The following is a 19,508-nucleotide window of genomic DNA, read 5'->3' on the forward strand; positions in this document are numbered from 1 at the left end:
CACATTTTTAGTTTACTAGTTTATTTTATGAACTTAGAATATCTTGCTAGTTTACTTATTGTTATACTTTAAGTATACTTCTAAATTTGCTTAGTATATTACTTGTAGCATACTATTTATATACTTGAAAAAAACGTTAAGTATTATTAAAGTTAACTCATACTGTATGTACTCTAGACTTTAATGTATTTACAAAATCACAAGACAGAATGTTGAGAGCAAGTTTGATATATTAATGTAACATTTCCAGAGACCACAGATCATCATTTACTTCAAAACGAAGACGTGATGCTTCACTTCCTGTTGCGTGGGTGTGGAGATCAGGTGATCAGATAGTCTCTCCAAGATCAAGTCCTTCTTTATCAAAAATGGTAAAGGAAAAAGTGAACATTTCCTTGTAAAAATGTAAACAAAATAGTGTCTCCAACTGAGAACTAAAGTCTTGCTTTGTAAAAAAAAAATTAAAAAAATAAAAAATAAAAAAGGTGTAAGAAAGGTACACATCTTTGGAACAAACAAAATAGCTTGATAAAAACCAAAAACGTTTTTATGACTTCTTTTCAGTCACTTGCTTGGCATAGTTTATATTGTTGCATTTCTTTCTTATGATGCGTCTCACATCTTGAATGGTGGTGTCAGGGAACTTCGCCTGGACATGGACTGTGATTGAAAAAACAGACATAGAAAACAACATTACTTCAGTGTTATTTTTTATGCACTATCCACATTAACACGCATGTTATTGGAATCCCCAATAATGCACTCACAAAGTATAGCATCGAGCTTTGTGTTATCCAGTTGTGGCTTTGATTCCACTTCTTTGTGAGCCCCTGACTGCCTCCCGGTCAAACTTGAATTGGACAGCGTTTCTCTACCATAGATGAGCACCGCAAGATCCCCAATGTACAATGCTGAATTTGTAGTCCGCAGAGACTTCAGCTTTCGTCTTGGTACTTTGACGTCATGGCCTGGCACAAGAAGCACCTGCAAAACATTTGAATGTTACTTACCAAATAATTATTAAACAAATACGGTGTTCTTTGGAAATCTACTGTATCTATTCATCTTTGCAGTGAATATGCATAGTCATAGTCTATAAACTAACTAATCCATCATTAATGGCATAAATCCACCACAAAGTTGATGAATATGGTTTCTTTCTAGCTTATGTGTACAATCAAAAGATGTAGAGGTATTTACCATTTCATTAGGGTCAGACACTTGAGGAGAGCCGGGTGGAGAAAATGGTGGGTCTCCAGATGGGGATGTTGACCAGGTGGATGCAGGAGTTGAGCTCTGTACTGTGATTTTTTCAATAACTTCTTTTAGCTGTGTCACCACTGCTGGGAGCTCTTTAAAGGGAATGAAAACAAGAGGGGGAACAAGGGAACAAAAGTTTTTGTGTCATTACTGTGTTTTGAGACAATTTTAAAACATTACATAGTAATTTGTGTTATGAAAAGCATGGCTGGAGGTAGAGCTGATTAAGGAGGAGCAGGAGGTATGAGGAGCTGAATCAGCCATAACCTATAAAAAGAAGATTGTCGCCAGGTATGGGCCTTTTTCCACACTTGGCAGCAGATCCCAGCTCTCCCTGGCAGCCGTTGTTTGTCTGTGTGATTTGTGAGTCTCTTTGTTTTCATTATTCAGATGTCAGTGCTTCAATATTGGAGTATCCGTGTTAAATTACGTTGGTTCAAGGCTGCACAGTATATTTATTGAATTATCAGTTAAATGGTCATTTCTTTGTATTTGGGAAGATTTTTCAGTAATTATATCTATCTGTTTCTATTTAGATAAAACCAGCTTTGATTGTTGTCAGTTTGTCTGACTTCAGGAATCAGTATAGGCACACCACCAAAGTCTTTAAAAGGTGGTGTGCAGAAAATACCTCTCATCGCATCTAGTATTTCTTCCACATGGCCTTCTTTCAGGCTCTTGATTTCTCTCTGAAGCCATTTCATTTTCTGCACCGCCACACTCCAGTTTCTGGGCATCTCCTCCTCATCTGATGACTCCTCATTTGAGTTAGTTAACAACACCAAAACACAGGAAATAAAAAAAAAATCAGCCTATAATTACTGCATCAACTCAAATTATCACAATTAAAATATAGTCAAATATCTTACCTCTGAAGATGCTTTGTCTGCAAGTTGCTTCTTCAGCTCTTCGATCATGAGGTTTGCAGACTCTTTTTCTGCTGAACATGTTTATCTTTTTTTCTTCTGTCAAAATAATAATTATATTATTAAAAACTAGTCACACCCAGGAAAAGGACATTGGACTGGGGGCCCACGGGGACGACGCTGCGTCTGGGGTCCCAACTATAATCCATCTGCCTCAGCCAGTCGCCCAGCATGGCCCCCGCCGTCCCCCGCCATCCCCGGAGCCCGATGGACGCTGTCCTGGGTCGTCTCGAATTGAAGGAGAGACCGTTGTTTGAGGTAACCGCATCGGGGGACCACCTCCTCTATGCTGTCTCTCACAAAGTTGTTGAAGGCCTCTGGAGTTGGTGCACTGGAGGTGGTGAACGGATAGCTTGATGGAAACAGTGAGGAGAGGAATGACGAAACGGGCCTGAGCCGAGGAGGTCTGCGGCTTTCAGCTTCAGCCGCCATATTGACCTTGACCCTCACCTTCATGAGAGAGAGAGAGAGAGAGAGAGAGAGAGAGAGGAGTGGAGGGGAGAGAGAGAGAGAGAGTGAGTATATATGGACGACCTTTGAACTCTGACTGAACTTTAGCTCCTGCTGGGCTGAACCTCTGAACTTTCAACCTCTGGGCCTGGATTCATCAGGCACTAACCTTTGACCTATTGATCAAGTTTCATCAATGATTGACCTTTGACCTCTATGACTCTGAGGTCTAGATTCCTCAGGGTTTAACCTTTGACCTCTGGGCCTGGATGCATCAGGGATTGACCTTTGACCTTCTGACCCGCAGGGATTAACCTCTGAGCCCCATGGTCTAGATTCCTAAGGGATTGACCTTTGACCTCGAGCCCCAGGGTGTCTAGGGATTAACCTTTGACCTCCAGGACCTCTTGGACTAGATTCATCAGGGACTAACCTTTGCCCTCTGACCCCCAGGGTCTGCAGGGACTGACATTTGACCTCTTGAACCCCAGGGCCTAGATTCATCAGGGAATATCCTTTGACCTCTAGAACCTCTGTCCCCTAGATTCCTAAGGGTTTAACCTTTAACCCCTGACCCCTCAGGCTCTGCAGGGACTGACCTTTGACCCCTCTCTCTCTCTCTCTCTCTCTCTCTCTCTCTCTCTCTCTCTCTCTCTCTCTCTCCCCTCCCTCCCCCTGTAGGACACCCAGTGGTCCGGCCGCTGTATTCGTCGGGGGTGGTTCCTCCCTTACTCCCCCGGGTCAAGGGAGGGAGGGGCCTGGAGGGACCACTACGTCTGCTGCGTCTCCACCCTGGACTGGAGCCCCACCCTGGGGGGCCCGGGCCCGGCCGACACCCCCCCCCTGGAGGAGGAGAGGAGGAGAGGAGGAGGAGAGAGGTCACCAGGGAGAGGCTGCAGCAGGAGAAGGGTGAGTAAGGGGGGAGAAAGGGGGAGAGAGAAGGGGAGAGAGAGAAAGGTAGGCAACATTTAAATTAGGGAGGAGGAGGAGGAAGAGGAGGAGGAGAGAGGACACCAGGGAGAGGCTTCAGCAGGAGAAGGGTGAGTTAGGGGGGAGAAAGGGGGAGAGAGAAGGGGAGAGAGAGAAAGGTAGGCAACATTTAAATTAGGGAGGAGGAGGAGGAAGAGGAGGAGGAGAGAGGTCACCAGGGAGGGGCAGCAGCAGGAGAAGGGTGAGTTAGGGGGGAACAGTGATGAAGCTAGCCCTTTTTCAGGTACCCACCCAAAACTTGCCTTAGCCCACCTATTGTCTATTCCTCAAATCGTATATTTTACCGTTAGTTTTTTTCGCAACTTAGTTATGTATTTGCCTTTTTCCAGGCTAAACAATGCGCGCCGCCATGACGACCAGTCCAGTTTCACATTCACATTCACACATGCGCAACATCTCCGCGAAAAGTGTTGCGCAGGTGTTGTTTCATGTCATATCGCGGGTGGGAATCCCAAAAGAGATTCTCACCGATCAGGGCACCAATTTCATGTCACGCACGATTAGGGAACTTTACGGGTTGTTGAAGGTCAAGGCCATCCGCACGAGCGTCTGGCACCCAGCCACGGATGGCTTGTTTGAGAGGTTTAACCAGACTTCGAAGTCAATGATCCATTAGTTTGTACACGAGGATGCTCGAAATTGGCATCAATGGCTTGACCCTCTGTTGTTTGCAGTGCGGGAAATGCCTCAGGCTTCCACAGGGTTTTCCCCATTCGAGCTGCTCTATGGGCGCAAGCCCAGGGGCGTCCTGGACCTCATTAAAGAAAAATGGGCGGAGGGGTCCAGTGAAATACAGTACGTTAAGGACTTGTGTGCAAATCTTCACTCACTAGGGGTATTGTCACGAGAGCACTTGCACTGAGCCCAGGAGAGTCAGAGACGCCTGTACAACAGAGGGAGTACGTTACGCGATCTCTCACCAGGGGACAAGGTCCTTGTACTGTTGCCCACCTCTAGCACCAAATTACTCGCGAAGTGGCAAGGACACTTTGTGGTCACACGGCGGGTCGGGGACGTTGATTACGAGGTAGCGTGGTCGGACAGGGACGAAAACAAACAGATATACCACATTAAGAGGTGGAACGATGCGGCTCCTGTCGCGTTCGGGACGACGCTACCGGAGAGAGAGGAGCTCGGTCCGGAAGTCCCTGCTCCAGGTCCAACCCCTCCGGTCGGTTGAGGGGAGGATCTCTCGGTGAGTCAGGCGGAGGACGTTGCCAGCCTGCAACTCCAGTTCACCAACGTGTTTTCGCCCCTGCTCGGTCGCACCCCATTAATCACTCATGACATCGAGATGCAACCCGGGTTAACAGTGCGGACACGCCCCTACAGGTTGCCCGTCCACAAACAATGTTAGAGTTGGGCGTGGTCGAGGAGTCCCACAGTGACTGGTGCAGCCCCGTCGTGCTTGTGGGGAAGCCGGACAGGGTTCTGTGTGGATAACTGTCGGGTGAACACGGTGTCAAAGTTCGATGCCTACCCAATGCCTCGGATCGACGAGCTTGTGGACCGGCTTGGCATGGCCACCTACTACACGACTCTGGACTGCAGGAAGGGCTACTGGCAGATTCCGTTGTCTCCAGCAGCCCGGGAAAAAATGGCCTTTTCCACTCCGCTCGGTCTGTATCAGTTCAAGGTGCTTCCGTTCGGGTTGTTCGGGGCCCCGGCCACGTTTCAGCGGCTGATGGACCGTGTGTTATGGCCCCACGCTGCGTATGCTGCTGCCTACATCGATGACATCGTCATCTATGGTGACACTTGGGAGCAGCATATGCAGCGGGTGACGGCCGTCCTTCAGTCATTGAGGCAGGCAGGGCTCACAGCCAAACCGAAAAAGTGCGTGTTCGGGCGGAGGGAGATCCAGTATCTGGGGTACCACCTGGGGGGAGGGGAGGTCTGGCCGCAGGTCGGTAAGATCGCCGCCTCCCCTCGGCCCAGGACCAAGAAGGAGGTTCCTGGGGCTGGCAGGGTACTACCAGCAGTTTGTGCCGCACTTCTCGGACCTAGCCAGCCCCTTGACCGACCTCACCCTTAAGAGGGCCCCAGATACAGTCCAGTGGTCGGAGCCATTTCAAGTGTTGTTTGGGTCCTGTGTGCTCCTAACTTTGATCTCCACTTTTCCCTGCAGTCAGACGTGTCGGAAAGGGGGTTGGGCATGGTCGTCTGGCCTGCAGGTGGAGTACGGGCATGTTGGTAGCACACCGGATCTGCTGGGTTGATTGGGTCTGATGGCGGGCACCTGCTCGCCATCAGACCAATCAGGGAGTGTGTATTTATGTGCCTGCTTTATCTTGTAGTAGATGGTGAGCGGGAGCTTGAGACAAGGACTGGAGCACATGGACTACAATTGCGAGAAACTTTCTTGGAACGCTCCCTGTGCTCCACCGCTCCCTGTGGCGGGATTCTGGTTTCTGGACCGTCCTAACTCGTGGAAATGAAAGACTTGTTTGTTCTTCACAGCACACCCGGTGTCCATTCGCTCTGTGAACCTTCTACAATAATTAATCTATATATATATAGATATATAAATGTACATTTTATTATTTAGTTTATTTAGTATTTAATTTAATTTTGTATTCCTCACTTAATCTCTTTTGCTCTACTTTTGGCTCTTCAACCGCTGGAACAACTGAATTTCTCCCGTGTGGGATTTATAGTTATCTTATCTGGTTGTGGTTGTGTGTGTGTGTGTGTGTGTGTGTGTGTGTGTGTGTGTGTGTGTGTGTGTGTGTGTGTGTGTGTGCGTGTGCGTGTGGAGTACAGGTAAAACAGTTGTCCTCTTAAGTTAGTTAATGATTGATTGTTTTAATGACAGCTCTTACTCAGGCCCAGGTCAGTGATCTGGTTTGATCCAAGGAGTTTCTGACAGTGTGGATATATTTAAAAATATATTTTTACTATGTTCTTTGGTTGCTTGTCTTGTCTTTTTCTCCTTACATATTTTGATACGTTGGGAGTCACATGATTTCACAGCACACGATACAAAGTACAGCAGAACTTTATAGCCGTGAAGTAATTTTAGTTCCACTGTTTTAACCTCCAACATCATTACTGGGACTTGGTGGTTTATAGCTTTGTATAGACTTTCTCCAACCTTTGCTCCGTCTTATTTTATCACTTCACCAGATTAGGTTGTTCGGGTGGAGGCCCCGCCCTGACGGAGCGTTGGGACCATCATGAAGGCTTTACACGTAGTTAGCTGCTCTTGAAGTCTCTTTCCTCATTTGTCTTCCACAATGAGGAGCCCAGCAGCTCAAGCTTTAGTCTGAACCTTTAGAACCTCTTAATGTTCTGACTCGGTTCTGAACACTTACTTTGGGTTTTGGTGAATCTCTTCCTTCAACGGATCTTACTTTACTTGCTTTTTTGCTTTTATATCTTCAATAGTAAATGGGGCAGCAGACGTTTTTCTCACTGAGAAACTAAGGTACAGCTTGCTTAATTTCATATTTTCTTTAGATTATTGGTCACAAACCGTATTGAACCGAATAAAATCTTTAACTGGAAATGCGTCTGAAAGAGTTGTGCCTTTTATATTCGGGGTCTAGACTTCTAAATGTCAAAATACATTCACAACTTCCTGGTATTAAATACTTTAGATGTTACCTACTCCGTCTGGCTCTATGCTGATTCCCTTTCCCTGTAAGAGCTGGGCCGTATCAGTTACCGTATTCTGAAAGAAGGTGTTTTTGTTTGCCCTCTACACTGTTGCGCTGCACGAGCAAGGAATCGGGACAAGGTCACAACTTGTCGTTCTCATGAGACCTTGCTCGCACACCGCAGCAGTGGCATCCATTAGCAGACAGCTAATTCCCGTCAGTGTACATGGTTTAAGCTCAACACACTTCCTGTCCTACCCACTCCTGGATTCTGTGGTCCTAGTGGAGGTTGTTCCCCCACAGTGTGTGTCTGCGTGTGGTCCTAGTGGAGGTTGTTCCCCCACAGTGTGTGTCTGCGTGTGGTCCTAGTGGAGGTTGTTCCCCCACAGTGTCTGTCTGCGTGTGGTCCTAGTGGAGGTTGTTCCCCCACAGTGTCTGTCTGCGTGTGGTCCTAGTGGAGGTTGTTCCCCCACAGTGTCTGTCTGCGTGTGGTCCTAGTGGAGGTTGTTCCCCCACAGTGTCTGTCTGCGTGTGGTCCTAGTGGAGGTTGTTCCCCCACAGTGTCTGTCTGCGTGTGGTCCTAGTGGAGGTTGTTCCCCCACAGTGTCTGTCTGCGTGTGGTCCTAGTGGAGGTTGTTCCCCCACAGTGTCTGTCTGCGTGTGGTCCTAGTGGAGGTTGTTCCCCCACAGTGTCTGTCTGCGTGTGGTCCTAGTGGAGGTTGTTCCCCCACAGTGTCTGTCTGCGTGTGGTCCTAGTGGAGGTTGTTCCCCCACAGTGTCTGTCTGCGTGTGGTCCTAGTGGAGGTTGTTCCCCCACAGTGTCTGTCTGCGTGTGGTCCTAGTGGAGGTTGTTCCCCCACAGTGTCTGTCTGCGTGTGGTCCTAGTGGAGGTTGTTCCCCCACAGTGTCTGTCTGCGTGTGGTCCTAGTGGAGGTTGTTCCCCCACAGTGTCTGTCTGCGTGTGGTCCTAGTGGAGGTTGTTCCCCCACAGTGTCTGTCTGCGTGTGGTCCTAGTGGAGGTTGTTCCCCCACAGTGTGTGTCTGCGTGTGGTCCTAGTGGAGGTTGTTCCCCCACAGTGTCTGTCTGCGTGTGGTCCTAGTGGAGGTTGTTCCCCCACAGTGTCTGTCTGCGTGTGGTCCTAGTGGAGGTTGTTCCCCCACAGTGTCTGTATGCGTGTGGTCCTAGTGGAGGTTGTTCCCCCACAGTGTCTGTGTGCGTGGGCGCAGCCCTCCACATCTCTCTCCTCTCTGGAAGTGTCTGGACAGTAGAGCATCATGTATGTTCTTATCTACAAACGACTGTTTTTTAATGAAAATGTATTTCCCCAAAAAAAGTCGTGAAAAAGGGTCCTCTTATAATCAGGGTCATCGATTCAGGTCAATACGGTATTCTCACTCAATTAATCTTTTCGAAAAAGAAATATGGGTCAGAACATCATTAACTAGTTCCACCGTGTTGAGTTTTTTTTTATTAACCGGACAGAGCTCACATTGGGTTCCAATGGAAAACGATTTGGATTCAAACATTCACTGTTTTGTACTGAATTTTAACCACTACTAGACTATTATTTTGAAGGGCAAAATAGGTAGTATCTTGAAAAAAGAGAAATATATATATTTTTAAGGAGCAGTATATTTCCTCTTTGGGGTTAAATGGTGTAGGGTGAATGGGTATTAGGTAAATGGTTTTGTCCATATATGAAGACTTATGTTGGGGGCAAGGGCGTAGGAACAGGGGGGGACGGAGGGGACGTGTCCCCTCCAATATCGGAGACAGGCGCATTAGTCCCACCTAAAAATTATACCGGATCTGTCAGGTTTCCGATATGTGTCCCCCCCAATGTTAAACTCATTCCTACGCCCCTGGTTGGGGGTATCAGATCAAATGGTTTGATCCAGATATTTAGGGTTATTGTGGGGGTATCAGGTCAAATGGTTTGATCCAGATATTTAGGGTTATTGTGGGGGTATCAGGTTACATGGTTTGATCCAGATATGTTGGGTTATTGTGGTGGTATCAGGTTAAGTGGTTTGATACAGATATGTAGGTTTATGGTCGGGTTATCAGGTTAAGTGGTTTGATCCAGATATTTAGGGTTATTGTGGGGTATCAGGTCAAATTGTTTGATGCAGATATGTAGGTTTATTGTGGGGGTATCAGGTCAAATGGTTTTGTCTATATATGAAGACTTATGTTGGGGGTATCAGGTATCAGCGCGCCAAGGGGAAAAGCCAACTTGATGATTGGCTCCCGCAAAAACGTATCGGAAGCAGAAAGAAATGTAATGCTCTTCTCCAGAAATTCCAGAAACTCGTAACAAAACGTAAAAGATTTCCCAAACATTGGTTATTTGTAGTGATAGTAGTAAATGTACAATGTGAGTTACAGTTGTTGGGGAATAAAGTTTAAAGGGGACATATTACGAAAACAAGACTTTTCCTGGGATTTTTGGTGTTGTTTTGGGTCTCTGGTTCTCCCACACACATACATATATTTTTTAGTGAGATATGCAATTCTCAAAGTACCCCGCCTACAGTTACCAAACGAGCGAGTCAGTTTTGACACCCCCTCGTACGTTGGAAGGGGCACACTTGAATATTACCTCCCACTTCCGCACTCCCCTTCAATCAGAGCATAGCTAAGATTTTGTGGACAAGCAGATGAGCAGCTCAGAACCAATGTAACTACAAATAACATTGGTTATTTGTAGTTATAGTAGTAAATGTACAGTGTGAGTTAACAAATAAAGTGACGGCTGAATGAAAAGCGCAAAGCATTGCTAAAAATGCAGAAATGTAAAATGAATTGAACAGAAGATTCTGAAAGGTCAAATGTATTGCCCTGCACTGCTGGTGTGTGTGTGTGTGTGTGTGTGTGTGTGTGTGTGTGTGTGTGTGTGTGTGCGTGCTTAAGAGAATAGTGAGCCGGTGCGTGATTAAAAGTAGCCCAATAGAGCAGGAAAAACCGCCCAATCTGGCAACACTACCCGAACGTCCTCCAAAAGTAGCCCAATCCGGCGGGAAAAACCGCCCAATCTGGCAACACTGCTGAACGTCCTCACGCTCCAGCGTCGACGCAAATCCATGAGACCAACTGAAAACGAAGCCGGTATGAAACTAAAACTGTGATTCTGAAGAAAGTTTAAATTATATCGAAATTCCGTTCAGATATTATTGAATATAGAAGTGTGTAGATTTGTTAAATGGTTTGAACGAAGAAAAACAGTTGAAAACTGATTTAGTTACATCTTAAACAGTTGAAGTACCAGAGGAACGGTTCCGCCGTCCTCCCATTGAATCCCATGTTAAAAAAAGAAAGTGTTTTAAAAGTAGAATATCTTAAAAAGTATAAAAATCTGATTCAATCTGATCGCGATTCCAAGCTCTTCTGAACATTTTAAAATTTAAATGGAGTCTCTAGGTAAACAATTGAGGAAGGAGACAGGTCCCAAAGTTTGTAGAGAATAACAAAGAGGAAAGAAAGAATAAAACTTATGAAGAACAATAGTTGAGTGCTGCATGCAGCACTCACCTAATTATATTATATTATATTATATTATATTATATTATATAGGTATAGAGCTCCAGGAGTCCGCAAACGGCAACAATCCCTTCTCCTCCATGCGGTGGTTCAGTCTGACAGCTCATTTGGTCAATGGGCAGCAGCTCATTTGCATTAAAGCTACAGACACCAGAAACAGAGCATTCTGAAGGGACTGAAACAGAGGGGAAAAAGATATTTCCAGCAAACAGCGTCAAAAACATGTTTTCTGGAACTCAAATTATATGTGTACTTGTTGGGAAAACACCATAATATGTCTCCTTTAATAAAGTATAATCCTTTGGTTTGACACCTCGGGACTAAATGTTCACGTTACGTTTTAAGAATCTCTGGTACAGTAAAGTGACAGAATTCAGACTTTGTTCCAGTGGAGAAATTATTAACGTTTTTTACTTTTAATTGTACCGCAATGCATTTTTGAAGTCTATTGTATATCTTTTTGTGTTGTATTTTAAGCACAGTTACAGTCTCCCAGGTGTTTAATTCTTCATCTTTCATCTGCTGTACACATCTGTACTGTAGTGAGGGCAATGTGGTTATGTTGTGGGGTTCATATTGATGGTCTATGACGTCCATAATGCTTAAGTGTGACGCAGTCACAATGATCTTCTCTCTTGATAAACAGCTAAAGTTCAAAAGGCAAATGAAGTGATGGATAAGTTGTGTTTGTGTCCAGGTCTCCAGTCTACTATGGATGAGGAGAGAGAGGAGGGGGGTTCTACCTCTAAGACCACTCTGTCTGGGGAACATGGCCGCCGGAGCAAAGCTAAGAGGTAAGAAGAGGATCTCTCTGTCTGTGGCTGTTGTCCATCTCAGAGCTCAGCAGTGATACATCATGACTCCATCATTAGTCTGAGTAAAAGCTGTGTGTGTGTGTGTGTGTGTGTGTGTGTGTGTGTGTGTGTGTGTGTGTGTGTGTTGTGTGGCATCCCGACCCCCACCGGGAGGGTCCGGGGGCTTCTGGTGGAGGGCGTGTACCACCGCCATCCACCAGCCAGCGGCAGAGAGCAACACAACCCTCAACCCCATCAGCCGGATGAGGGACACCTGGCCAGAGGGAGGACACGTGGGTGCAGACCTCTAAAAGGGGAGCGGAGGACTGACTCGAGGACAGCGGAGATAAGGACGACACGAAGGCGCCAGAGACTACGAGGCTTGCGGAGACCCTAGCTCAGCATTACCGCTCTTAGTGTGTTGCACGGCTTTGAGTAAACGCCGGCAACGGCTTTCACCCTTGCTGTCCGCGCTGTTCTTACCGCCGCCGCAACTGCCGCCACGACCGCCGCCGCCGCCGCCGCCGCGACCAGCCGGCTCTCCAGGCTGGGTCCCGACGACGACGTGGAGGCCTACCTCGAGATGTTCGAGCGGACCGCCCAGAGGGAAAGCTGGCCAGAGGAGCAGTGGGCCCATATCTTGGCCCCGTTCCTCACCGGGCCCGCCCAGCAGGCGAGCCAGGACCTACCGGCGGAGGCCACCCGGCAGTACCCGACCCTCAAGCAGGCGATCCTGGCCTACTACGGCCACAACCTCGCGGCCCGAGCACAACACGTCGCCGACTGGCGGCTTGACGGCCGGGACGCCGTCCGAACGCAGATCGCCCAGCTCACTCGGCTGGTGAAGCGGTGGCTGACGGCGGGGGAAGGGCCCAGCCCCATAGCTCAGCATTACCGCTCTTAGTGTGTTGCACGGCTTTGAGTAAACGCCGGCAACGGCTTTCACCCTTGCTGTCCGCGCTGTTCTTACCACGTACCAGGCACTTGGGGAAACGGGTTGCCACATACGGTGGAGAATGCAGGCAGTCTGACGACCCCCTCTACAACCCCCCTCAGCCGACATGCAGAACCCGGAGGAGAGTGCGGCAACGTCCGCCCAGCAGCAGCAGCGGGAGACAGCGGAGAGTCTAGCCCTGCTCCGCGAGGCCGTACTACGGCTCACCCAGCAGTCCGCCGCGACCGCCGCCGCAACTGCCGCCACGACCGCCGCCGCCGCCGCCGCCGCGACCAGCCGGCTCTCCAGGCTGGGTCCCGACGACGACGTGGAGGCCTACCTCGAGATGTTCGAGCGGACCGCCCAGAGGGAAAGCTGGCCAGAGGAGCAGTGGGCCCATATCTTGGCCCCGTTCCTCACCGGGCCCGCCCAGCAGGCGAGCCAGGACCTACCGGCGGAGGCCACCCGGCAGTACCCGACCCTCAAGCAGGCGATCCTGGCCTACTACGGCCACAACCTCGCGGCCCGAGCACAACACGTCGCCGACTGGCGGCTTGACGGCCGGGACGCCGTCCGAACGCAGATCGCCCAGCTCACTCGGCTGGTGAAGCGGTGGCTGACGGCGGGGGAAGGGCCCAGCCCCATCGATCGGGTGATCATCGACCACACACTCCGCCGGCTCCCGCCGGACGCGCGGCAGATGATGGCCCACCACCACCCCGACACCGTCGACGACCTGGTCCGGCGACTGGAGAATTGGCAGGTGGCCCAACCGAGCGCCCGAACCGGGACCACCCACGACGCACCGAGACCCGCCGGGACCCACGGGGACCCGCGGCCGGGGCCACGAGACACCTCCCCGACCCGCCGAGCTGGAGGCAGGAGAGGAGCGAGTGGAGGCGCTGCTATGGGTGCGGCCAACCCGGCCACCTCGCTCGCGAGTGCCCAGGGAACCGAGATGTGTCGATGCCGTCGGCCGACGCGGACCCGGGGGCGAACCGGCCCTGCATGCTGGCGACCTGCTGGGCGCAGGGGACGTCAGCAAGCCCGACCATACCGGCGCGGGTGATGAACCGGGACACGCAGGCCCTCGTGGACACCGGCAGCGTGGTCACTCTCCTCCGCCCCGACTTGGCGGGCGGGAAGGAAGGGGTCCCCATGGAGGTGGCCTGCGTGCACGGGGACACCCGGACGTACGAGACCTGCCACGTTGTCATCCGGACCCCGCACGGGACGTTCACGACGCGGGCCGGGATCGTACCCCACCTCCCAGTACCGCTGCTGATCGGGAGGGACTGCCCGATCTTCCACCGGCTATGGGACCCCGCGCGCGAACGCCGGAGCCGGAGAGAACCCCCCTGCAGAGGGCTGAAGGGAGCGCGACAGGCCTACGGGGCTACCAGGCTTCAGTCCTCCCCCGGAGGGCGAACGGAGGAAGACCAGGACTCGGCGGGGAACGGGCCCTCTCCACCGGGGTCCCCGATCCGAGCGGCGGGAGGACCCACCGGCGCCGGGCCGCCGGACCCCGCCGACCCCCCGGAAACCCTCCCGGCCCCCTCCCGAACGGACCCCCCGGAGGCGCCGGAGAGTTCCCCCCTCACCGAGTTCTCGGACTTCCTGCCGGAAAGGGGGGAGGGCTCGACCCGACCCGGCCAGTTCGCCACTGCCCAGCTCCGAGACGAGGCGCTAAAACACGCGTGGAGCCACGTCTTGGCCCACGACGGACAGGCACGGGACTCGGTGACTTATCCACCACACCCACACTTCAGCACCAGGGGGGGGCTGCTATACAGAGTAGTGGCAGGAGAGGGCGGGGTGAGGGAACAATTAGTGGTCCCGCGTCCGTACGTCAGCAAGGTGCTCTTTATGGCCCACACACACCTCCTGGGAGCCCATTTGGGCATGGACAAAACCCGGGACCGGGTTTTAGCGAGGTTCTACTGGCCAGGGGTAAAAAGGGACGTAGAACGGCACTGCCAGGCGTGTCCCGAGTGTCAGCGGGCAGCCCCTCGAGCCACGGCCAGAAACCCCCTGATTCCCATGCCCATCGTAGAAACCCCGTTCGACCGGATTGCCCTCGACATCGTGGGGCCCCTCGCCAAAACCAGCCGGGGGCACCGGTACATCCTAGTGCTGGTGGACTACGCCACCAGGTACCCTGAAGCCCTACCCCTACGCGCGGCCACAGCCAAGGCGGTAGCCAAGGAGCTCATGCTTCTGTTTAGCCGGGTGGGGATAGCCAGGGAGGTCCTGACAGGCCAGGGATCGTGTTTTATGTCCCGTGTGATTAAGGAACTGCTTAGCCTCCTCGAGGTCAAGCAACTCCGGACGTCAGTGTACCACCCCCAGACGGACGGCCTCGTAGAGCGTTTCAATAAGACACTGAAACAGATGCTGAGGAAGGCCATGGATGCTGACGGGAAGAACTGGGACCAGCTGCTGGCCCATGTCCTGTTCGCCATGCGGGAGGTGGCCCAGGCCTCCACCGGCTTCTCCCCGTTCGAGCTGCTGTACGGGAGGAGACCCCGGGGAATCCTGGACCTTGCCAAGGAGGCGTGGGAGAGCCAGCCGTCCCCCCACCGCACCACGCTGGACCACGTAGAGCAGGTGAGGGACCGCATGGCCAGAGTGTGGCCCATCGTGCGGGACCACCTACGGCGAGCACAGCAGGCCCAGGCGAGGGTCTACAACAGGGGGGCCCAGCTGCGCACCTTCCGCCCAGGAGACTGGTCCTGGTGCTGAGGTGCTGGTCCTGGTCCCCACGGCGGAATGCAAATTCCTGGCCAAATGGCAGGGGCCATACGAGGTGGTCGAACGAGTGGGGGAGGTGAACTACCGGGTGCGACAGCCCGGGAGACGCAAGCCCACCCAGCTGTACCACATCAACATCCTGAAGCAGTGGAGGGGGGAGTGGACCCGCCAGACCCGGCACCCCCGGCGCTGGCGGCCCGATGCCAACTCCCGGTGGTCCCGGTAGGGGAGGACCTCAGCCCGGCCCAGAAGCAGGACCTCGATGAGATGGTGTTGCAACACCAGGACATGTTCTCGGAGGTCCGGGGGAGAACAACGGTCACCCACCACAATATCCGGACGGCGCCAGGGGTAATGGTGAGAGTCCCCCCCTACAGGATCCCAGAAGCCCGGCGGGAGGCCATCCAGGAGGAGCTCAAGCTCCGGGTCATCGAGGAATCACGAAGTGCCTGGTCCAGCCCAGTCGTCCTCGTGCCCAAACCTGACGGGACGGTCAGGTTCTGCAATGACTTCCGGAGGCTGAACGAGGTCTCAGAGTTCGACGCCTATCCCATGCCCAGGGTGGACAAGCTGATCGAACGACTCGGGCCAGCCAGGTACCTCACTACCCTGGACCTAACCAAGGGGTACTGGCAGGTGCCGCTGACCCGGACCGCCCGGGAGAAGACGGCGTTCGCGACCCCGGGGGGCCTATATCAGTACACCGTCCTCCCCTTCGGCGTCCACGGGGCCCCGGCCACGTTCCAGAGGATGATGGACCAGCTCCTACGGCCTCACCGGGCCTACGCCGCCGCCTACATTGATGATATAATCATCCACAGCGACAGCTGGGATGTCCACCTCCGGCAGCTGCGGGCCGTGTTGGGGGAGCTACGGAGGGCCGGTCTAACCGCCAACCCGGCCAAGTGCCGCCTCGGGCTGGAGGAGACGGCCTACCTGGGGTACCGGGTAGGGCGGGGAAACGTCCGGCCGCAGGAGAGCAAGGTGGCCGCCATCCGGGACTGGCCCCGCCCCACCTCGAAAAAGCAGGTGAAATCACTTTTAGGGCTGGTAGGGTACTACCAGCGGTTCATACCCGGCTTCGCCATGCTGGCCAGCCCCCTCCATGACCTGACCTGGAAGGCCCTGCCCGACCGGGTCAGGTGGTCCGAGGTGGCCGAGAAGGCCTTCGGGACACTCCGGGAAGCCCTATGCTCGGAGCCGGTGCTCATAACCCCTGACTTTGCTCTCCCCCTCATTGTGCACACAGATGCTTCGGAAGTAGGGCTGGGGGGAGTGCTGTCCCAGGTCCGGGCCGGAGAGGCGCACCCAATCACCTACATCAGCCGGAAACTCCTGCCCAATGAGAGGAATTACTCCATGGTGGAGAAAGAGGCCCTGGCCATCAAGTGGACCGTGGGTAAGCTCCGGTACTACCTGGTAGGTCGGGAGTTTACCCTGGTCACCGACCATGCCCCCCTGAAATGGATGGCCAGCTCCAAGGACACCAATGCACGGGTGACGAGGTGGTTCTTGGTCCTCCAGGACTTCCACTTCAAGGTGGACCACCGACCGGGCAAGGAGCACACCAACGCTGATGCCCTGTCACGCCGGGATGCCTGCCTGGGTTGGGACCCAGCCAACTTCATCAAGCGGTGAAGGAGTGTGGCATCCCGACCCCCACCGGGAGGGTCCGGGGGCTTGTGGTGGAGGGCGTGTACCACCGCCATCCACCAGCCGGCGGCAGAGAGCAACACACCCCTCACCCCCATCAGCCGGATGAGGGACACCTGGCCGGGGGAGGACACGTGGGGGCAGACCTCTCAAAAGGGAGCGGAGGACTGACTCGAGGAGAGCAGGGATAAGAACGACACGGAGGCGCTCACGGAGGCACCAGAGACTACGAGGCTCGCGGAGACCCTAGCTCGCTATTACCGTTCTTGTTTTGTTGAACTGCCTTGAATAAACGCCGACAACGGCTTTCACCCTTGCTTTCCGCGCTATTCTTACCGGGTACCTGACACTTGGGGAAACGGGCTGCCACAGTATTTGGAGGAAAACATACTTTTTTGGATCATTGTTTTGGACTGGATTATTTCTTTTAAATTCTCTATAAAGGACCACCTACCAAATCTTCTCTTACTGCTCTCCTCCCGGTCCAAAGTCGTGTCCTCAGGTTCCTCAGAGAGTCCAGGGTCCGATTCAGAGATGGTGACCATTGTTGCTCTCTGACATCTTCCACGGCTTCTGAACTTAGCCTTCTTCTTTGCTCTATCAGCTGGAAAAACAACGTCACTTGTTTTCATTCTGACCAATTATCAGCTTGCAATCTGATACCATCAGTGTAAGGAAATGTTTTTCTTCCACTACACACAGACTCACAGACTCACTCAAGCACACACACACACGGACACACAGAGAATGTAGACACAGATATATTCATACTGCGTGGCTGTCATTCACAGTCCAGACTCCCTACGGTCTGCAGAATCCCTCCCCGTCTTGAAGAAACACCTGAAGACCTCTACTGAGAACACCTCAGTAAGTGATGACTGGTACTGTGGCTCTCGTGTTTAGAACACACTTAAGCAGAGCAAGTACTGGTCTCTAGCATGCATGTTATTATTCCCTCATTATTGACATACACGCACACATAGTTTACAGTAATACACACAGAAATACATACGTATACACATAGTAATCGAGGGGGGACCACATGTGGCCTGCATGTCACCACGTTCTTTCACATCGGCCCACGCAGAAAATATGAGGACATGTATTGTGGGATAATTTGAGATATGTTCATATTAATGACAAACTTTATATAATTATGTTAAATTCATAAGTAAACCTGATATCACTTCAGTTAAATGAGCAGCCTTTATTAAAACACAAAATTGTTGATTAAATAAACCATTGTCACTCTAATGTCATGTTGCACTACCATTAATAATAAGTAATGAAAAAACTAAACTTGTGTTCTGCTCCCTAAAGTTCATCTGCACTCTGTTCCACGTATATAACGAACATATATCATGAAACACACAACTACTTGAGATGCCTATCAATAGTCCGTAACTCATGGGCGTAATCACAAGTCAAGCAAGGTTATTGTGAGCTTTTTGCACAGATCACACAAACATGTCGTTATTTAGGAGATTAAATCTGTCTATACGGTCGCTGGTTCATCAGGTTGGTGCGAAAACACGTTTTTTTTACTGGATTATTTATTTTAAATCCTCTCAAAAGGGCACCTACCAAATCTTCTCTTCCTGCGCTTCCTCCGGTCCAAAGACGTGTCCTCAGGTTCCTCAGAGATTCCAGGGTCCGGTTCAGAGATGGTAACCATGGTTCCTCCCTGACAGCTTCCAATACGTCTGCTCTCAGGAGTCAGCTCTCCTATATCAGCTGGAAAAACTACCTCACATGTTTTAATTCTGACCAATCATCAGCCTGCAATCATCAGTGTCAGGAAGTGACAGTGTTTTTCTTCTACGCTTATCAGATGTCTTCAGTTGACACACAGACTCAAGGATGCATGCAAACACTTAACTCACCACATTATGGGAACGGCAGAATCAGTTTGTTTTGCTGACGTTGTGTGTGTGTGTGTGTGTGTGTGTGTGTGTGTGTGTGTGTGTGGGAGAGACATATTGTGTGAGTGAGTGAGTGAGTGAGAGAGAGAGAGACATATTGTGTGTTTGAGTGAGTGAGTGAGAGAGAGAGAGAGAGAGAAATTGTGTGTGTCTGTGTGTGTGTGTGTGTGTGTGTGTGTGTGTGTGTGTGTGTAAGTGCGTGAGTGAGAGAGAGAGAGAGAGAGAGGGAGACATTGTGTGTGTGTGTGTGAGTGAGTGTGTGAGTGTGAAAGAGAGCGAGAGAGAGAGAGAGAGAGAGAGAGAGAGAGAGAGAGAGAGAGAGAGAGAGAGTCTAAAAGCATTTAGGGTTGTTCCAGTAGTTGATGTTACGGTAACACTTTACAATAAGGTACGCATAAATGTAGGTAGTTACTTAGGAACGAATGAGTACCGAATGATGAACAACTGGGGCCCTAACTGGGACCCTAACGGAGGCCCTGGTTGTTACTCATTCGTTACTAAATTAATTATTATAAATTAAATTGGGAATCGGGAATTAGGAAGAGTGTGTGTGTAAGGTGTGTGCGAGAAAGACTGTGTGTGAGCGTGTTTGTCTATGTGCGATGAGCATGTGAGTGATTGAGTGAGTGAGTGGGTGAGTGAGTGAGTGAGTGGGTGAGTGAGTGAGTGAGTGAGTGAGTGAGTGAGT

General features: G+C 51.4%; 1 protein-coding gene and 1 long non-coding RNA gene across 2 annotated transcripts in view; one reads left to right on the plus strand and one right to left on the minus strand.

Moving 5' to 3' along the window:
* Nucleotides 1–334: 334 nt before the first annotated feature.
* On the minus strand, nucleotides 335–2,004 carry LOC307080847. The gene is made up of 4 exons (XR_013812106.1): nucleotides 1,892–2,004; nucleotides 1,201–1,352; nucleotides 768–984; nucleotides 335–660 (listed from the first exon to the last, which is right to left on the minus strand). It is a non-coding gene; the product is annotated as an uncharacterized lncRNA (long non-coding RNA).
* A 9,463-nt stretch (nucleotides 2,005–11,467) lies between these two features.
* The window catches only part of LOC307080745 (uncharacterized protein), a gene marked incomplete at its 3' end in the record, with an annotated part of 111,726 nt that continues 103,685 nt past the window's right edge, over nucleotides 11,468–19,508 (plus strand). Inside the window, exon 1 of the mRNA XM_079743609.1 lies at nucleotides 11,468–11,560. Within this exon, the coding sequence (XP_079599735.1) occupies nucleotides 11,478–11,560 (83 nt within the window). The 5' untranslated portion in view covers nucleotides 11,468–11,477. The remainder of the gene's footprint in view (nucleotides 11,561–19,508) is intronic.

The sequence above is a fragment of the Pollachius pollachius genome (assembly GCF_949987615.1).
Source record: "Pollachius pollachius genome assembly, chromosome: 9".
NCBI classification, from domain to species: domain Eukaryota; kingdom Metazoa; phylum Chordata; class Actinopteri; order Gadiformes; family Gadidae; genus Pollachius; species Pollachius pollachius.